At 40.0% G+C, this 21330-nt stretch overlaps 1 protein-coding gene and 1 long non-coding RNA gene across 4 annotated transcripts in view; one reads left to right on the forward strand and one right to left on the reverse strand.

Moving 5' to 3' along the window:
• SLC7A14 (solute carrier family 7 member 14) overlaps positions 1 to 14073 on the forward strand; it is a 105253-nt gene extending 91180 nt beyond the window's left edge. For all 3 annotated transcript variants that reach the window (XM_079101496.1, XM_079101497.1, XM_079101498.1), the window contains exon 8: positions 12707 to 14073. In XM_079101496.1, coding sequence (XP_078957622.1) covers positions 12707 to 13029 — 323 coding nt within the window. In that variant the 3' untranslated portion in view covers positions 13030 to 14073. The remainder of the gene's footprint in view (positions 1 to 12706) is intronic.
• LOC306638249 overlaps positions 1 to 20473 on the reverse strand; it is a 29425-nt gene extending 8952 nt beyond the window's left edge. The window contains exons 1-2 of the long non-coding RNA XR_013757443.1: positions 17788 to 20473; positions 12793 to 12952 (exon numbers count right to left, since the gene is read on the reverse strand). This is a non-coding gene — a long non-coding RNA (uncharacterized lncRNA). The remainder of the gene's footprint in view (positions 1 to 12792; positions 12953 to 17787) is intronic.
• Between the last annotated feature and the right edge of the window lie 857 nt (positions 20474 to 21330).

Here is a 21330-nt window from a genome sequence, read left to right on the forward strand (position 1 = left end):
TTCTTGAGCATTAGGGGTCTTATCAAGGAAGTTGATGCCTGCACTATTATGTTGGTGGTTTGACCCTATGGTTTCTTCTAGAAGTAGCAATGTTTCTAGTCTAATCCCTAGTTCTTTGACCCATTCTGAGTTGACTTTTCTTCAGGGTGAATGATATGGACTAATCTCCTCCCTCCACATATGTATAACCAGTTTTCCCAACATCATTTGTTAAAAAGGCTGTTTTTTTCACCAACATATGGTTTTGGCAGCTTTGTCAAGGTCAGAGGAGTGTATCTGTGTGGGTTTGTCTGTGTCTTCTATTCTGTATCACTGGTCTATGTGTCTGTTTTTATGCCAGTACCATGCAGTTTTTGTTACTATAGTTCTGTGGTATAATTTGAAGTCAGGTATTGTGATGCCTTCAGCATTGATTTTTTTTTTAATTGGTTTGACCATTCTGGGTCTCTTATTCTTCCAAATGAATTTTAGGACTGTTTTTAATCTGTGAAAAACTGGACCCTTGCTCTCTGCATTAGAATCAATAAAGCCAGTTGTCCCCTTTCTTCCTACTATGTTCGTGGTCATTGGTTCTGGAAGAACGATGCTTATCAACCCAGATGGAATTAAATACTAAATGACTGGAAGTTCTTCTTGTGCAAGGATAATTAGTATTAGGAAAATAAGTTCACTTAAAATGTATCCACTTTTTGGAAAGGGGGACAAAAATAGCATAGAAAAGAGAATGGGAAAGAGGTCGATTGGAATTCTGCCATAGAAAATCAAAATTGTGAAATAATAATGAAGAAATGTGTTTCTTATACATTTGACAAAATTAAATTAGAAGAGCAATCATCCTCTAATTTTTAAAATGAACAAAGTATGGATTAAGTGTGGATTTGGGGGCATTATTTTTCTGACAACATTGTAGCATGGCACCATTTAACACCCTTCACTTCATACTGACTTTTGTAAAATATTCAAGAGCTTTTCATTTCTTCCCCCAAGGTATTTTCTTTATTCCTGGATATTCCAACCATTCTCTTGGAGAGTGCCTGTCATGCCGTCATCCTTCTTGATTGTCTCTCTTTGGCTGTTAATAACTAATTAGTCTGTTAGATCAATTTTTCACAGCTTTACATATCAATTCAAGTTGTTCTCTAAATTCACTTTCATTGACTTTGAGTTCTTTACCTTTTCTGATATTTCAAATCTTACTTCTGACCAATTCATATTTTATTTGCATTATAGGTTTTCAATATCTAACAATTGCTGATGTTTAATGAGGGCATTGGAGATTAAATTCATGATAACTTGAGAGGGATGATTAAAAGAAGTATCATTTTAAACTTCCTTATTAACTATTTTTATGTCCCTTATGTAGCTTTTTTTGATAACAAATAGCTAAGGAGATATTACTCAGCCATAAAGAATGATAAAATTATGGCATTTGCAGGCAAATGGATGAAATTGGAGAATATCATGCTAAGTGAGATAAGCCAATCTCAAAAAACCAAAGGTCAAATGATATCGCTAATAAGTGGATGAGGACACATAATGGGGGGAGGGAGGGGTTAGTGTTAGGGTTAGAGTTAGGGTAGGGAGGGGGGCAAGAATGGAGGAAGGAAGGACTGTATAGAGGGAAAAGAGGGGTGGGAGGGGTGGGGGGAAGGGAAAAAATAACAGAATGAATCTAACAACATTACCCTATGTAAATTTATGATTACACAAATGGTATGCCTTATGCCATGTACAAACAGAGAAACAACATGTATCCCATTTGTTTACAATAAAAAAAAAAATAGCTAAGGAGGCACCTCAGGAGTTTGAGGAACAGGAAAGTAATAGATTAATTATCCCCCTGCCTAAAGGAGGGACAAGACATATCCCTGAAATTAACCAGCCCAGGCAAGGGGACAGAACTCCTTCCTATTCCTTAGTAGCCCGCCCACTGCTTGAGGCCCGTATACAGGTAGGTGTTCAGCATGTGTCCTATATGCCTGAAACAGTGCCTGTGCTATGTGCTTAAGAAATATGTCTTACATTATTATAAGGCAATTTTCAAATGGGAAAAAAAATGAACTTCAAGTTAGAACAGTCATAAAGGACTATAAAGAGGTAGAATTTGAAAGGAGCCTGCAATGTAAGATCTAGGTAGAAGGAACTTGGGTAAAACAAGGCAGTTAAAGGAAAAGGTTAGGGTCTTCCAGCAGATTCCTTGCCTCTGTAAGCCACTCTCTGCCTCCCTGTTTGTATTTTGTCTCAATTTTTCATTGTTCTAAGTCTCATCCCTCGTAAGACTTTGGAGGATTTCTTGAGAAGACATCACTGATTCATCAAAATTTTTACCATTTATATAATTTCTTTACAATCTCCATCTCTGTTTAAATACTTTTCCACTGGAACATGTAGTTAATTGATGGAAAGATTTTATTATGGGCAGAAATGACTAAAGTTGAGTAGAAATTTTTCAGTCAGGAGTATGTCAAGTGAAAGGAGAAACAGACTGCTGTCCTCACTCACAGATGATTAAACCTGGAGAGACTTCATCTCTAGTTCAGTATCACCCACAGCATACTGCCCATCCCATTGGTAATAGTTCAGTTGGCCTTAATTGAATGAACTTTCTAGAATATTCTATAGTTACACATTTTCACATGTATTAAAAGACCACACATACACATGAATCTGGTGATTTCAGTTTTGCTTAAGATGAGATGATAGATGATTTTTTTAACTTAAAAAGCAAATCATGTTTTAAAAAAATCATTAGTACTAGTATGGCACCATATGATGTATAGCAACAATACTAATAAGTATGTATCACATATCAGCATCATTCCAAGGGCTTTACCTGGTTAGTTAATTTACTCATCTTATTTATTTAATCTCATAGTCTGCATCTTACAGACTAAGAAACTAAGGCACTTGCCTGAGATTACTTAACTAGAATATAGCAGAGTGAATATTAGAACTCAGGAAGAGTGGGTCCGGAGTCCACAATCATAGCCATTATATTATACTTGATCTTAGTCAAAAGGCTGAGAAGCAATAAAGCCACTATATTTAAAATGTGGCATAGCTCAATTCACGATAGCTATATTGTGGAACCAACCTAGATGCCCTTCGACAGATGAATGGATAAAGAAACAGTGGTGTATATATACACACAATGGAATATTATTCAGTCATAAAGAAAAATAATATTATGGCATTTGCAAATAAATGGATAGAACTGAAGAATATCATGCTAAGTAAAATAAGCCAATCCCAAAAAACCAGAAGCCGAATGTTTTCCCTGATAAGTAGATGATGATATATAATGGCGATGGGGGGATGAGAGAAGAATGGCAGAACTTTAGATTATATAGAAGGAAATGAGGCATACAATCTGTGCACAACCTCCTGAGCTTGGTTTAAGGCCCTGCAGTTGCGAACTTGAATTCCTAATACTTTCTAAACAAGAGGCCCCACATGTTCATTTTTCACAAATTCTATAACTGATTCTGCATATCTATGGTTTCTGAAGCATCAGAGGCATTTTGCAAAACTCCTGAGGTGGCAGGGGCCCTCACCTTTGGAATTAGCATTAGGTTCAAACAATAGCCCCACAACCTCCTGTCTTATGACTGAGAAATTTACCTAATTTCTTTGGACCTCAGTTTACTCATCTGTAAAAATGCAGATAATTCTATCATCCTTGAATTGATTGCTGCTTGGGGATCAAATGAAAAAATGTTAGGGAAAGTCATAAGAAATATGTATTTCCTGACTTGCTTTTTAAAAATTCTAAAAATGATTCATTGTCTGCCAGTGTGGACAGACCAGTTATCACAAAGCACAATGTGAACATGTACTAATGCAGGCTGCCCTTCTAACTATCAGACAGAGGAAAACTCCCTGAGTGCCTCTTATAATCTTGCTGATAGCACAAACTCCAAACTCCTGCAGAAACTGCTACTCACTGACTCAGGAGGAGGCCACCCCACAGAGTGGGCTGGCCGGACAGCGGGCACCAGCTGATCATGATGCACAGCCCACAAACCGAAAATGGCTAGTATTTCTGGGCAACTGCTGCTAACCGCTTTGGTATCATGATTTTTGAAGGCAGCCCATGACTGAGTTTTACCCAGAAAAAGGATTGACAACCCTGGCTACATATCAATAATATCATGGGTTGCTGCTGAAACATTATAAGCCCAGACCCCTGCCCCGAAACCCCCATAGATTTTCTGATTCAATTGGTCTGGTGTGGCAAGGCTTTGGGTACTTTTTAAAGCTCCCCCAGGTAATTTTAATGTACAGTCAGGTTTACAATGATTGAGATCAATGGTTCTCCAAGTGTGGTCCCAGACCAGCAGCATCAATATCACTGGGGAACTAGTTAGAGTGCGATTTTGGACTCCATCCCAGACCTACCAAATCAGAATCTCTGAGGGTTATTTAGGGCTTACCAGGCCTTCCCAGTGATTCTAATGCATGCTCAAATTTGAAAGCCACTGCTCTAAAGAGAAGAAGAATAGATTGCCAAGCAGGGTAGATAATTTCATTATAAAAATTGTTTTTCAAAAACAAATTTTTACAAAATTTTAAAATACAGTTATCCCACAACCCCAAATTGGGTTATCAAATTTTTAATGATCTTATAGAATAAAAAAACCCATATCTACACTGTTAAGCCTCCAAAAAATGAGATTTTTCTTCTTAATTTCTCTATTCACAGTATAACTTTTCCGGGAAGAGCAGTAGAGATATTTTTAAATGGAGCTTCTTATGAAACATCAACTACTTTTTTAAAAGAAAAATTACATAGTTAAGCTGAGTCATAACTTGATAATCTTAGATACATTTTTTTATCCAACCTTCTCTAAATGAATCTTAATTATAGCATTTTTGTAATAATGTTTTGCTAAGCTTTTGACCTTCAGAAGAACATAACTCATAGAGTAAAATGTAGCACACTCCCCAATAAGATTACCCAGCACATGTTTCTTTTCTTTCAGACAAGAGCAATAACGCAAACAGTACATGTTTATTAATCTCAATGAGGTGAACACAAAGCTTCCTTCATTTCCTTTTAGCTGATGCAGAATCCTAAAAGAACATCTTAAGCGGGTGGGCAGAGTCTCAGGGAATATGAAACTAGCAGAGACTCAGAAAGAAGACCATACCATGGTATTTTCCAGGGCAGCGTTTAGGCTTACTGTTCCTTGTGGGACTTTTTTACCAATTAATCATCTGGTCGCTTGCTCATTGGCACCCTTACCCTGAGACCTGCCAAGTTTTCACTTGGAATATTTTTTCAGTCCCCCTGAGGAAAATGAATTATTGTCTATAGATTTAGAGAACATGCAAAACTTGTGATTTGGGCAGTAGACCTCATAAATCCTATACCAAAATGAAAATATCCCAAAGAGAAGATAAACCCTTTGGTTCTTTACCTGAGCTCTCATCTGAAGTCCTATCGGAAATTGACCAGAAACAGTCATCGTTGGAGAAAGAAGTGGAGGGAAAGGGGGGCTGTGAATTGGGGCCAAAGAAGGCACCAAGATGACCAAATGCTTGGTAATGTGTCCCATAAACAAGTCTGAAACTCTCCGCAGAAGCAGAGCAGAAAACGATTGGCCCTTTCCACATCAAAGTCATGCTCAAGAAAAGCCATGAAGTCCAGGATGAGGGAGGCAAAGGGCTAGTGGGATTTTAAAAAAGAGGGTGTGTGGAGGGCTGCCTGCCGCGGGGGGGGGGGGGGGGGGGGGGGGGGGGGCAGACCCAACAGAGATGCCAGCCAGGAAGAGCCAGGGCAATCACAGGGCTCTGCCACCAGTGGTAGCCAGAGCAGAGCAGGGGAGAAGACTGTGGCAGAGTGGAAGGCTCTGTTGCTGGTGTGAGCATTTACCTGGAACAGACACCCAGTCACCGAGAGGGAACAATGGGCTTCTTTTCTTCAACATTATGTTTGTGAGATTCACTGGTCTTGTTTGTGGTTTTGTAGTTTTAGTCTACTCATTTGAATTGTTGGCTAGCCTTCACCTCTTTAATACACCACAATATCTATCCATTCCAGTGTCCATAGACATTAGTTGGTTTCCAGTTTGGGGCTGTTAAGAACATTCTTGTACATATCCTTGGTTGACACATTTCTGTAGAATTTTTGTTAAGTTAGAAGCAAAATTGCTGGTTCATATTACTGGATGATTTTCCTTTTTTTTTTTTTTTTTTTTTTTTTTTTCAGCATTAGGGACTGAACCTAGGGGTGCTCTACCAGTGAGTTACATCCCCAGCCCTTTTTTGAGACAGGGTCTTGCTAAGTTACCAAGGTGGGTCCTGAGCTTGCAATCTTCCTGCCTCAGCCTCCTGAGTAGCTGGAATCACAGACGTACGCCACCACACAGGTTCCATGTTGTTTTAAGAGGATTACGTTACCTGTCATGGCCCTCAAACACCTTAAGTAAAATAAGGGTCTCCAACTCCATTTTGAGGATGGGAAAGTGAGCATAAAGTCCCATGATTTCATATTAGAGCAGACCAGGGAGAAAACCTTCCTCTCCCCTGACTACACCTTAAGTCTACTCCTCCTGGCCACACCACATTAAACAAACCTCATTGTTACTACAATCAACAGGAGTCAGTGGAATTTTAAAAACTCATAAGCAAGAGTGGAGTTGGTGGGGACTGTGGCTGGTGGGGAGGACACCTTCTCATTACCATCCAGTCTCCATTCCTGTGTTGGCAAATGTCTGTTTTGGAAAGTTGATCCCAGAGTAGTCAAAATAAAAACCCCTCCGGGCATAACAGAGGGCCTCAGCTATCTGCAGCAGGCAGGGTTTCCTGCTGGAAAGCACACCCCAGGAAGAGGCAGCTCCACCCAGCCTGAGGTCAGGTGGCCCCTCTCCTCTTGGTCCTGATCTTCATACCAAGGACAAGGAACTCCCCCGGGACTCTAGAGATCAGGGACCTGGTCTTCAACCCAAGTTTGTACCCACAGAGTCAGAAATCTACTGCTATTTCTTATGTTACCCAATTTCTCTTCAGAGTTAAGATTCTGTTCTAGATTTTCTCCCACGTGTTGGAGACCCACCTCCCCCGACCCCTCTCATTTACAGTTTGGTGATCATTTGCTTAACGTGCACAAGGGGAGTAGGTGCTTGGTTGATGATGCTGAGGTACCCTAGGATCTAGACGCAGGCCTGAGATTCCTAAAGCTCCTCAAGGGACACCTGAGTGGGACAGGAACAGCTCTCAGCTTTAGAATCCAGAGATGTGAGCTCCAGAGCTATTTCAGTGACTGACAGTTATTACCTTCTCTGGGATGATGGCTGAGACAGTACTTCTTCATAAAGGGCTTTAAGACCACCAAGTATTTTATTATATAAACAAAGTCCATTCGATGGCTACAGGCATAATTTTTCATCATGTCTAACCTGAGCCTCTCAGAGGCACATTCTGCACCAGAAAACTTCTGTCTGGAAAAGAAGCCAAAGCCTCCCTCTGAATATTCCCTTCACTGCAGCCTTTCACAGGACCCACTGCCAGAACCCCCACCAGGGCTGGCACTCACCCTGTGTGCCCCAGTGCAGCCATGGTTGTTGTTAAAATGCTGATGCATTTCTGGGCTCACTGCCCTGACCACACCAGGCACCCCTGTGTGACCCATCAACTAAGAAAATCACTGCAGCCCAGCAGGGAGGCCTCCAGACCCTGCTACAACACAAAAGCCAAATCCCTTCTGATTTTTAGCACCACACCTACTTTAAATAATTCATTAATGATAATAAGATGTACAATTGAAGAAAGTAAAGGATAAGGATGAGAAATTCCATAAAAATAGGAGAAATATTAATGGAATAGAGGAAGGGGATTGAGGGGAGTGAGGGACTGGGTAAGGGAAGAGCAGTGGAATGAATCTGACCTAACTTTCCTATGTGTATACAACAGGACTCTCACCATCCAAAGACACTAATTTTTAAAAAACTATGTAAATAGCAGAAAGATCAGTAGAGTGGAGGGAAGGGAACTGGGGGAGGGAAAGGGAAAGTCCTGGGAACTGAATTGATACAAATTATATTCCATGCTTTTATCATTATATCAAAATGAATCCTAATGCTATATATAACTAAAAAGAGCCAATAAAAATATAAGCCATTGGGGAAAAAAAACAAAGAAAAGCAATAGATCAAAGTGGGTCAGAAGAGATAGAACTAAATATTCAAGTAGAACCCCTCCAAAATCTTCCTTTTTTTTTTTTTTTTTTTTAATTAGCTACCTTATTCCTGAAGCTTGCTTCCACTTCTGGCTTATGCTGATAATCAAATCCACTCTCAAAAGATAAAACTTTGTCATCTGTGAGGGTTCATAAGAGAATATGATGCCAAACTAATGGCAATCTTTAATAACAGTGCCCAAAAACTATTTCGAGTAACGATAGCATCTTTAGAACAAGTGTGTAAGCTCATAAGATGGCAAATTTTCCCCATATATGTAATAATTGGAGGAAATTCTAATATTGCTGATAACAACTCAAGAAATTGTTGTTAATTTTTAGATGTGGTAATGATTCTAAATAGTGGTCTTCAAAATAACCTATTTTTAAAGATACTGAAATATTTATAGATGAAACCTATGATAGAGGGGACTTGTTTCAAAATAACCTAAAGAGAAACAGGCAGGAGAGTGGGAAGGGAGAGGACATGGGATTCATTATACTATTTATTAGTCTTTCCTATATGTTTGAAGTTCTTCAAAGTAGAAAGTACAAAATTGTTTCCCATCAATATATACCTCATAGCCTTCCCTGGCAGATGGGAGAAACAAGAGGGGGCACAGCCCCCTGCATTAGGGCATGAGGACCTGGGAGGATTTACAGTCTAGTCTCTCACCATGTTGCTGTGGACAGTCCCTTATTTTTCCTGCACACCAGTTTCCTGTCTGTGAGAAGCTCATAATCACCTCCCCCCAACAAACACACACACACACACACACACACACACACACACACACGCATTGCACCTTCCCAAACAGACCAGATGGAGTCTAAATAAGACAGTATTTGTGTAACATTTTGAGCTCCTCGGGAGAGAAGAGCAGGTAACTGCCATGATTAGACAGCCTCGGCACACAGGTGTTGTGTGAAGTTTAGATGATTCAGGATTCCCAGAATCCCACAGATTTTTCAGAAACTACCTCATGTACAGTTCTCCAAGCCAACTGGGAAAAAAAGGAGCAGAAACAAAACACCCTGCTTCCACACAGGAGGCTTTTAGCAGCGCTGTTTACTCCTCGACACAAAGCCCCTGTTTATGTGTGACAGATGGTAGAGAGTGTTTCCCTCCCTCCCTCCCTCACTCTCTTCATTTGCTCCCTTCTGTTTCTTTGTCCATCTCCGTTATTCCTTTTCTCCCCTCCTCTGCTTCATACCACTTTTCCTGAATTGACTCAAGGGCCAGCAAAAAGGATAAAGGGCGACAGAATGCTAAGACCCAGGAGAATGGCTTTGCCTGAGCCACTGATAGCTCATCTGTCAGGCTGCCTCACACAGACACCTCTTAGTTCATAGCACCCATATTGGAATTGTATTTTTGAAGACAGAACAACACAACTTTGGAACTGTCGGGGCTGGAAAAAACATTCAAAGAGCCATAAATATTTATGGAGCAGGTCTCCATGGGTTGCCTTCTCCAAGGTAATCATGGTCAATGTACACACACTCACAAATACACACACGCATGCTTGTGCACACACATGCTTCTCCCGGGCCTGGACACTCCCAAAGAGCACCTAAGCTCTTACTGAATATTTATCGCAACAAGCATTGTTTATAAGCCAGGTTGGGGAAGGGAAGTGTGAAAGATTAGATATGAAAGAAGCCTTACCCATAGGGAAGGCCAGTTCTGGCCTGGGCATGTCACCTTGTGTTACACAGTCTGTTTCTTCTGTTGAGTGAAGGGATTAAAATACGTAGATGATTTATATGATCATTTCTACTCAAGCATCTATGATTCTATGAGCAATCACACTGAGGTTTTTAGAGAATTCCTGACACCCAAATTCCAGGAGGGGGCAGGGGAAAGGTCTTTTAGAAATAGGTGTCAAACCAGTGATTGAGCTATGTACTACCAGTGTAGTGGCAGAAGAGGAAAGTTAAGGGAAAGAGGGAGAAATTGTATTACATTCAGAAGGAAAATGACCTGTCTACAAATAGGGTCAGAAAAAGGGATTAGAAAGAAAAGAACTGGCATAATAGATACCAAGCAGGAGTAGGAGGCGAGATTTAGCACCTTCCTGGATATCTAGAAGTAAAGATAGCAAAAGAGCAAAATCAGGGCCGGGGTTGTAACTCAGTGGTGGAGCACTTGCCTCGCATGTGTGAGGCACTGGGTTCGATCATCAGCACCAAATAAAAACAAATAAATAAAAATAAGGGTATTGTGTCCATTTACAACTAAAAACATTTTTAAAAAGAGCAAAATCAGGTAAAAACAACATATGTGCCTGCTGGTCCCACCTGGTCACTTAAAATTCATTTCAGGTCCAAGACAAGCTTCAAACAGGCATTCTGCAAGAACTGGCCCCCTGGACCTTTTATAATAAGCCTGAATGTGATGTCTTGCTCTGCACAAGAAGAATAACTACCCCCCATCAGACAAGAAAGAGTAAAGACGCATGCTCAAAAAGATGAAATCGCTATTTGAGCAGTAATAGCTACATCTGCAAATGATTAACTCTAGGATTTATTACCAATTAGGACTATAAATCTCTGCTTACTTTGGCTCCTGGAAAGTTGATTTCACTGGGGGGCCGGGGAGGAGGAGGGGGAAAAGTCATTTGAGACAAAGAGGGAGAAATCCAAGCTTAAAAAGACATACTTTGAATGCAAAAGGGAGTAAGATTTCTCAAACCCAGAACAGGAAAGCAGGATTAACTTGTGGTTCTATGCAAACAACCAAGCAGATATCACAAAGGAGCAAGGGTTAGCAAAGTCAAGGGAGCCAGTGCCACTTAGGTGCGGGTGTTGAGGGTCTGAAAGAGGCTGCGTGACTGGTGGATCCAAGTGGCAGGGCCACAGCAGGGCCCAAGAGGGCAGTGGAGAGTGTGCATTGGGCAGTTTGTCCCAGGGGTTCTCAGCCTGGTCAATGGAATAACCTGTGAGGCTTTAAAAACTTAACTATGAGCCACATGCAGAGGTGCACACCTGTATTCCCAGCAACTCAGGAGACTGAGGCAGGAGGATTGCAAGTTCAATGTCAGCCTTGGCAACTTAAAAAGACCCTGTCTCAAAATAAGAAATAAAAGGGCTGGGGATGTAGCTCAGGAGTAAAACACCCCTGGGTTCAATCCAGTACCAAGGGAGGGGGAAAAAAAGGAAAAAAAAAAAAAAAAAAAAAAACTATGTTTGGGTCATACCAAAAAACAACTAAATTTCCAGGGATGGGACTTGGGTATCAGAGTTGTTCAAAAACTCCCTGTGTGACTCTCCAGCCAAGGGTTGAAGCTTATCACTTAACTCATTTCATCCTCAAGCAGTCCCACTTTATACAGTTGCTGTGACTCTCCTGGTTTTACAAAACAGAAAACTGAGAGGCTGAGTAACAACCCAGCGTTGCACAGCTGTCAGTGATGGAGGCAGGACACTGAACATGGAGCCCACACTCTGATTCATCATGCCCTATTGCTGCCAAGACTCTGTTTCTCATGGGCTTTTCAAAGTAGAAGATGGGGGCTCTCAAACTATATTATCATATTACTCCAAAAAAAATCATGGAAATATAACATTAGCCCCTATGGGAAGTGAGTTTCCTTTGGATGGAATGACATCAGCACAGAGAAGCCGTACTGGGGATTTCATGCTCATCAGGAATTCTCATTCATTCATTAAGCAAACATTGAGCACCGGTTTTCTGCTGCCTATAAAACAGAACCGCCCTGTGCTGATAATCACATCACAGGTCTTCTAAGGCCCCTAGAAGTGGCCTGCACAGACACTCTGAGAGCCCACAGAAGAAAGTGGGCAGCTTAGAGTCCAGCAATGTATTGTGCTATTAGTGAATGAAAAATGGCAAGAAAGGAAATAAAATGATACATACATGTTGCTAAGCAATGAAACAAGAGATGAAGTCCCTAAGTGGAGGCAAGAGGTAATAACATGTTATGAGAAGGTTAGGAATATATTGTTGCTGATGCATAAATATTTAACCCAGGCCAGAAAATGCAAATTCCTGGCTGGCAGCTATGTGAGAGTAATGAACTGAATGTCAGCAGGGGAAGTGGGTCTGTATCCTGTCTAAAAGGCAGCTAGTTTTCACCTCTAGCCAAAAATTGACACATAGGAATGTGGGTGCAATGTTTTTAGGCTTTTTGACCTTAGGGAAACTGCAAATATGCTTAAAGCAAGGTTATCTTTCCACTGGGGAATGACCAGGGGCACTCTACCACTGAGCTACATTTCCAGCCCTTTTTATTTTGAGACAGGGTCTTTCTAAATTGCGCAGGCTGTCCTTGAACTCAGCAATCCTCCAGCTTCAGTCTCCTGAGTCACTAAAATCAGGCATGCGCCACCACACCCTATGAAGATCTCATAATTTTTAAATAGCATCTAATTGGAGTCTTTTCAAAACACCCTGTACATCAAAGAATGCATGTCGCCTCCTGCTGTGGTTTACCGAGGGTGATCCCCCTGCTAGTGCCACGGATCCCCAAGCAGCTTCTCATTCGCCTGTGCCTTCCCTCGCAGGTGTGCTCATCTACTTCGGGTACGGCATCTGGAACAGCACCCTGGAAATCAGCGCGCGAGAGGAGGCTCTGCATCAAAGCACGTACCAGCGCTACGACGTTGATGAGCCCTTCTCCGTGGAGGACGGTTTCTCCTACGCCACTGAGGGCGAGAGCCAGGAGGACTGGGGCGGGCCGGCGGAAGACAAAGGCTTCTATTACCAGCAGATGTCAGATGCGAAGGCAAACAGCCGGACGAGTAGCAAAGCTAAGAGCAAAAGCAAACACAAACAGAACTCGGAGGCCCTGATTGCAAATGATGAGTTAGATTACTCTCCTGAGTAAGAGTAAACACAAGAGGGTGGAGATGATGATGATTGATTTTCAGTAATTTAACCTGTGGGCTAGAAGGCGAAAACTTTTTTGATTCTAATTTCACAAATCCAGCCTTCCCCCAAAGTCAATCCCCAGTCATAGCCTGTCATTTGCTATTTTTGCTCTTCAGGATAGATCTGTCGAAGTGTTTGACCCAGGGCCCCTAACTGGTCCCCTTGTAAACAACAAACAAAAGGCTACACAAAATTCCATCTTAGGTACAACCATGAGCTGTTGGCTGCAAATGTTTCCTAGGCCTTTGCTTCACTGGTTGAATCCTTTTGCTTCTTTTTTGAGACCCCAAGAAGCAAGGGACAAACTTCTTGACCCCATTAAGACGGCAGCTCCTCTGGAGATGCACAGAAGCAGGCTATATGAGCAGAAGGGCAAAACTCTGTTCTCAGCCTGTGGGGCTGACAGCTGTTCTCCCAGGTCAGGGTGAGTTGGGGACAGCCCTCCCTCGATAAGCAACATTTGGTCCTGAAATCTCACCCCAAAAAAATTCCATGGAGAAGACACATGCTTCTTTTTATTCACCAATGTTCTCACAATTTCCACACTATAATTTTAGAATCCAGCAAGGGTCAAGGACTCTTGAGATCTTTCCCCCAAAGGTTTCAGATTCACCGTAAATCGTCATACAGACCCAATAATATGGTAGGAAGTACCATCAACGCTCTACTTACAAGCCCAGAGAAAATGAAATAACCTCTTGAAGTGAAAGCCAGAAAGTCCTTGGCAGAAATGAACTGTCTGTCATACCTTCCCTTACACCAGTCTCTAAGCTCCTGCTGACATGCAAGGGGGCAAAGAGGGAACATGATTTCATGGTACTAATATGCCGTGAAGAAGTAGCTCGTTTGTTTTAGAATCAGATAAAAATTCTTGCAAGAATAAGTGACCCAGCCACTGAGATCACATTGCAAGTTTCATTTCATATTTCCAAAATTATAAATTCTGCAGTTTTCTTTCTTTTTTTTGAGACATGCAACCACTTGATTGGTGAGGGTTACTCTGGAAACAAAAAAAAGTGGAAGTGCATCTACTTAGGTAATTGCATTCCATGAGATCACGTTGCATTTCTGAACCTTATTCCTCAGAAGTAACTCACTTTTATTTTTCCTGTTATTTCCCAAAGCAGTTTCATAGAAGCCCAGCAAAATATCTGCCAGATAAGGCCTAAATTGGGGCCACAAGAGAGGTTCTTAAAAGAATTTTCTCAGAAATAGGATATATAAGAGAATTTGCAACAAGGAAAAAAACAAAACAAAATAAAGGCTGTAAATTCTACTCTAACATTACAAGGATTCCCATGACTGTGTTAAAATGTATATGCTAAAATCTGTGAGAATTTTCTGAAAGGGGGAAAAATACAAAATTATTTGCTCTGTCTCCTCAATTTACCATCCTGCCAAAAGTTTTCCAAAACACATTGACTAACAGTTGTTTTGTTTTTTTTTTTTTGTTTTTTTTTTTTATACCAGTGATTGAACCCAGGGGCAAGGAAGCTCAACCACTGAACCTCATCCCCGACCCTTTTTATTTATTATTTTTTTATTTTTTATTTCGGACAGGGTCTTATTAAGTTGCTGAGGCTGGTTTTGAACGTGTAATCCCCCTGCCTCAGTCTCCCAAGCTGTTGGGATTATAGGCACACACCACTGTGCCCAGCAAATCTATTCTTTATTGAAATTTGAAGCTCATGAGGCTTAGGGTTGTGGAAAGGAGGCAAAAGTCCATTTTTTTTCAATCAACTAACAGTGATTGAGAATATACCAAGTGCTAACCATACAACATCTGCCCTTAGGAGACCATAATCCAGGGAGGAGCAGTTCTAGAGCCTGATAAATGTAGACAAAACAACCAAACATAAGTCTTCATGACTGGTGAGCTGGGCTTCAACATAAAACAAATAAACATCAATTTAAACCAGGTTTTTAAAAAATATGCCTTGACATAAATTGCATATCATTTCCATAGCCAAAGTATAGCATTAAATTCAAAAATAACAATTTGTTAGATCTTCTTTTTTGTTTTTCCATATTAATTGTTTAGAATCCCGGCTGTCTGTGTGCATTTTGTGTTTTAATGTAAGACTTGACAGTGCTGTTTTCTCCTCCCTAAGTTTAACCATAAAGAAAGGGACTGGTTTGTGACATATATCCTTGGGGATTTACTGTAAACTAAGTGTCAGCAGTCTTCATGAAAACAAAGTTTTAAATTGGTTTCACGGCTCAAGGAATCCGCCCAGTTTAAACAGAATCTGTTAAGCTTCATGCACATCCAGATAATCATCAAATACATGGAAGAGAAATATGAATGCAAAATAACCAAATCTTCACGTGAGTAAATAATTTCCTCTTACTGGTGACATTTAGGTATTAAAATAGCAGTAGCCAGACAACAGGTATATGCAATTTCTGTAGCACAAGAAGAGAAAACACAAGCTTTAACTAACACTTGGTCTTGGTTTTGTACAGATCCTATGAGTCACTCTCATTTCAGAAGTCACTTTTCACAAACAGTATCTTTATGTATTTTAAGCCTTGCTTTCTTTTTTTAAAGGTGATAGGAAACCTTCCTGGCAACCCTGATTCAAAAAGAAAAATCAAAATGGTAGGGAAAGTTTCTCAAGGCACATAGACGTGTTTTTCCTCATGTTTCCCAGCTTGGAAAATGGCCCCGAATTTCACAATGCATTTGTCATATGCCATCAATCAATAGAATGAATATATTAGAGCTTTCTAAACAGATTTCTAAACACTTTGTTTGTGGGACTACATTAGAAGTAAGATCATATAATAATTAACTTAGAAATTAATTCCCCTTGAATGGGGTCCAAGGAAGATGTACATTTTACTGAATTTTTCTCTACAGCAGGAGTTCTTCCAGTGAAATTTCAGCATATGGATTTGTGGTTTGGAGCCAGTTACTTGATTTTTTTAAATGTTTGTTCTATTTATTTATTGATACTGTGTTGTTTCTAAAGGATGTGAGGCAGCTATTAAAATCCACATTATCCAAAACAAAAGTGAGGAACTCAATAAAAATAGAAATAAAAGTGTAAGGCAAAGGTAGAAGTGTCTTTACTGCATAAATGCAGAACCTTGATATGTTCTCTTGCCAATGAAGGAACATCTTTAAAAATAATAGAATTGGCAGTAATGATAAGTCCTACTGCACCCTAGAAATAAATCTTTCCCCACAAGGGCAAAGTTTTGAAATAACACAGACTATTGAAATCCACAGCTTATAGATACTCTTCAAACCTGGATTTCGCTACATATGTGCCTGGTGTATAGTATGTATCCAATAAATGTCTGATGATGGGTGGATGGATGAATGAGCAAACTGAAGGAAAACAAAATTTTAGTCAGCAATCGTTCATAGAGTTCCTATTATGTGATATGGCAAATGTTGATAAAATAACTAGTAAAATAGAAATCCAGATCTTAAGAAATAGGGGACTGGGATATATAAGAAGCACAATGAATGTGACAGATGAGATGAAGAATATGCTCTGGGGGCTCAAATATGGAAAAGACCTCCTTCCATTGGAAAGATCATAAGGTACACAGCCCTGCGTTGAGCCTATGGAATGAGCAGAATCTTACCAGGTAGAAACAGGAGGAAGGCCTGCCAAGCATAGGGTGAATAAGGTGTAGAGTGTGGCTGATGGCTGTCCTCTGACTAATAAATTGTACTGTGCCTCCTTTCAAGGGAACGCAAGGAGCTAGTTTGACTGGAGCTTATAATTTTTGCATGATTTAAACATGGAACAATAGGAAATGATGCTGAGAAGGCAGGGTACGGCTCATTCATAGACTTGAATGTCAGGCTGGCTGTAACCCTTGGGTGGAGAGCAATTAGGGAAGTGATGAAATTTGAATCAGAGAAGGTGGGACTAGAAAAAGGCTGGGGCAGCGGCTTCATTACCGATGCAAGGAGCTAACAAATCACCTACACACTCCAAGTTCATTTGACACAGTAAAAGGAAAAATATCCATACTTAAAGCAATGTATGGTTCTTCCTTGAATCCCAATCTGATTTCTTCATTGACCCAGGAAAAATACATGCAGGCTCACAACCTGAAGTTATTTACAACTACTTTAAAGTTTTCAATAATAAATTTCAACAACCAAACCTAACAACTTTTTATATTTATCTAATCTAAACACTAAAACTTCAGCTCCTGGTTTTATTCAGTTGGAGGTCACTTTGAAATGGTGAAGAAACCGAATAACAGAATGAGGAGAATCCAGTTCTACTTTTTCGTAACAAACAAATAACAAGTGAAATGCCTATATCGTGGTCATAATGATCCTGTTTCAATAAATGAGGGGAAAGTGGTTGAATTTAACAATCCATCCTTCTCTAGAACCTATGGATCAGTCAGGACACAAACCCAGGAATTATTAGGAAACAAATCTCAGAGTAATGTCTTTACTCTGTTCTGCTGAAAAGGTTGATGAACTTACCCTTTAAGTCATGTTTTTTGGAAGTCTACTTTTAAGAGACTATCTCTTCTCTGCATCATAAATAGAAGCTACATAAATTTGAGAATCCACAGAGCGGGCTAGAAGGAATTACTGTCCCCTTTGCCACCAGGTTTTACCAGGGGCCTGAGATGTCAGTAGAAAGTTCCCTGAGATTTGACCACAGATTTGGCTAATTTCGTATCTCGGATTACACTGTTTTGTTGTATGAAGACAGTTAAGGAAATGTACCTGAAGCCAGAGCTGGGATCTGCTCATGTGGAGTTCTGGTGGCAGTGAGTAGTCCACCCTTGGGTTGAAGCCTCAGATTAGTGAGCAGTCCAGAGATGGCCTTAATTTCCTAAGGAGCAGAGAGAGGGGGGAGAGCAAGGAAACTCACCACAAAGCTGGCCACTCGGGCTATGTCTCAGTGCTCCATTTCCATGCCCTTTTCAACAAGAGTTGTCCAGGTGAGTGTTTACATTACAATTTCCATGAAGCCTCTGCTTCACTCTTCACACATTCCCCTCTGATGCTGTACACCCATTCGTCTACAGAGTTCCTTTGGAGACCCTAATGAGATATTCCAGCAGGTAACCAGTGGTGGCCTGGCCATGAACAAGTCAATATCTGTAATTAAACAATCTGCAAGCACAGAAACAGCACCCCAGGCCACAGCAGGAGCCAGAATGTCATTCATGAGGTGTTTCCTTTGCATTTCTCCATTCAAATGGTGATGAATAGCAAAAAGCCCCTTTGTGTGCATAATCATTATTCCTGTGTCCTATGATTTTTCGCTAAGACTTTAGAGGAAAGGCTGTTTAAATTTTTATTTTCCTCCTCAAGAGCTGCTTCCTTTCTGAAATACTTTTCTCTTCGGGCTTGTCTCACTGTGTTTGAGGAACACACGCATCATTCTTAAATACCTAGGCAGTTGCCCTGTTGCCTTTTGCCAAAATCACTTCTCTAAGAAATATCATTTTTTGTTTGTTTGTTTGTTTTGTTTTGTTTTGATTTTTAGGATTTAAAACCTGAAAGGGATTAGCGGAAGTTTGAAAGCCCATCAAAAGTGAACATGTATTCTGTAGTATCAACCAAAACAGTGTTATAAGTCATTAACGAGTACACTACATGCATGGAATTACACAACTCATACAGAAGTTTCACAGAATCAGCTTGGGCCTGACAGCAGGTAGCTCTGCTTTCTTAACATTTTGAGACGTATAGTGCATGTCTGTGCATATAAGGAAAGAAAATGGCTCTATAGTACAACTAGGAAACAAGGGCAGCCTGGATTTTCATGCTAGGGACTTCCTCTGTGCTTTTATTAATTAATTAATTTATTTATTTTTATTACGCTTTCTTGACATTGACGTGGGTGACATTGTCTAAAGGAAATTGTGGGTCATGTGAATTTTTCCCAACATTGCAGACTTTAAAGGATTGTGTTTATTCCAATGTTGGGATGAGGAAACTGTTCCATGCACACCTATTGCTTGGTCTTAGCAGTTGCTATACACTTGTCTCACTCACAGTCCCAAAGTTGAGAATTTACACTGGAAACCGTGAACCCCCACTTTCCTAAGCAGAGACACTGTTAATGTTACGATGCGCATAAATACCTCAACTGTCTGGGCTGAGAGAAGGAAGGGGCTGCAAGTTTACAAGAGAGCAGCTATAGTCCTCATTCCATGTGGTTCCACCATCTGACAACAGGACTTGACATTCTAGTCTTTCTCACTGTGGAAAAGAAATGTTACTGTTTAATTCATATCCAAAGTTATAAATACAGCTTGTAAATTCTACTGACTTGTTTCATTTTTTGTTTGGTCCTTGAGAAGTACAACTTGCATTTTGCAGATGGTAATTTCTGGTGTCGTTCCCTGCTGCTTTTTTTTTTTTTTTTTCTGTATAAAATTGCTGTATTTGTTAAAGTTTGTTTGTTGTGTGGTTTTTAACTCCCATTGGTGCACTGTACAATGGGGTGTTGTGATGTACCTTGAAGAAAGAAATAATATACAGATGTATTATGGAGTGTGTTTTATTTTCAAATGACTGTAGTGTTGACAATATATTGATTTGTCAAAATTCTAAGGGAAAATTCTAAATTTACCAAAATGTGTATATTTTAATAAATGCATAAAGCTTTTTTGTGTGCCTTTAAATTAAAAAGTGAGTTTATAAAGGAAGTTGGAAACAAAAGTGCCTTACTATAAAAATATCCGTAGTAATGGAAAGCTCTTACATAGGAGACAACCAGAAAGAAAAGAGAAAGAAAAAAAAAAAAAAAAAAGACAAGGGAGCTTCCATATTATGCTAACCTTAACCAGTACCTGAAGTCTTTTACTTTTTTCCATCCTAAAATGGAGATGAGTAAGTGACTCTTGCCTTAAGTGTTTCGATTTTCCTTGTAGAAAAGACAGATAAATATCTCATTTTGAAACTTACTGCATTATTGTGGAAAATTCATTTTCAGAATAAAAATATTTTAAAAATTATAGCTAATCAACTAATAAAATTTAAATTTGAAGAAAGTCAGTTCCATTCAACCTTTTTAAACTTACTCGACTTCTGAAAGAAAAGAAGTTCCACATCAGTGAACTTTGGATAACCCAAAGTGGGGTTTGATCTCCCTCTAACAAGGGTACAAGGTTATATCTGGGACCCTGCTCACTATAAATACTGCCTCCTTAATTATGTCATCCCCAGTACCAGCTGCTATGCAAGTCATAGCCCCTCACTAACCTCAACACCATTTTATGGTTAATAGAGAATATTCCATCATTGCTCCCATTCCTTTTAAAAACAAGTTTTTTAATAAAAAATGTTACCTGCCTTCAATCCTAAACCCAATTACCATAGCATAATGGTGACTTAATTTATTTTACTTTTTCGTGGTATAGGTTGACACCTGAAGAAAAGGTAGAGGGTGTAACAGACTCACATTATTTCCACACCACATGAAATGTAAAGAACCTGCAACTTCTTTATTTCCTCCAACTCATTGATCTCCCTTGCACAGTTCCACCTGCCTGGGTAGCAAAGGAAAGAAAACATATCTTAAATATGTTAATTTACAGAATCACAGTTGGTTTCCAGTTTAGTGTCTTTTAAATGGTTGAGTCTCTTTGGCATAATGCTTAATCTTTTGGATTTCCTCCCACCCCTCTCTACCCAACACCTTGCTTCTCGGCAAAATAGCATCTAGAAACAGAGCTTATATGATCTCCTAAGGAGGAGGAGACTAGGGCTGCTAATGAGAAGTTGGATGCTCTGGACCTTTAATGGATGCTGCCATTAATGTTGTCCAGTGGCTACCTGGAGCGCTCCCTGGACAGGTGATCACTGGTCTATGCAGTCACGTGGACTTCATGAGGATGTTTACTTTCAAAGTCCACAAGCCTGGCATTGGATTTAATCAACTGTGAAGTTCTTGCACACTGATGCCTCTTTGTTCAGACTCCAGACCTTTGCTGGTCCACTTTAGAATCCACTGCACGTTGTCCTGAGACTTGAGGAACCAGGAATATCACCTTAGGCCATTTCCTCCATTGGTAACACACTATCATTTCTGGGCTCCGTTCATGGAAGCTTAGAGCCAGTGGTGTGCCAGTGGTGTTCTCAGCCAATCATGAGAATGATGGCTAATTTTTCATGATTTTTCAGTTGCTTAACACAACCATTATTAAAACTTAAATTAATTGTACTCAATAAAGTTAATAAATATTCAAAGCTAATAATTGTATTACATTTTACTATTTATGTTCTTGAGGTTAATCATAACTGCTTTGTCTG

This window comes from Sciurus vulgaris (genome assembly GCF_902686455.1).
Source record: "Sciurus vulgaris genome assembly, chromosome: 10".
Taxonomy (NCBI): Eukaryota; Metazoa; Chordata; class Mammalia; order Rodentia; family Sciuridae; genus Sciurus; species Sciurus vulgaris.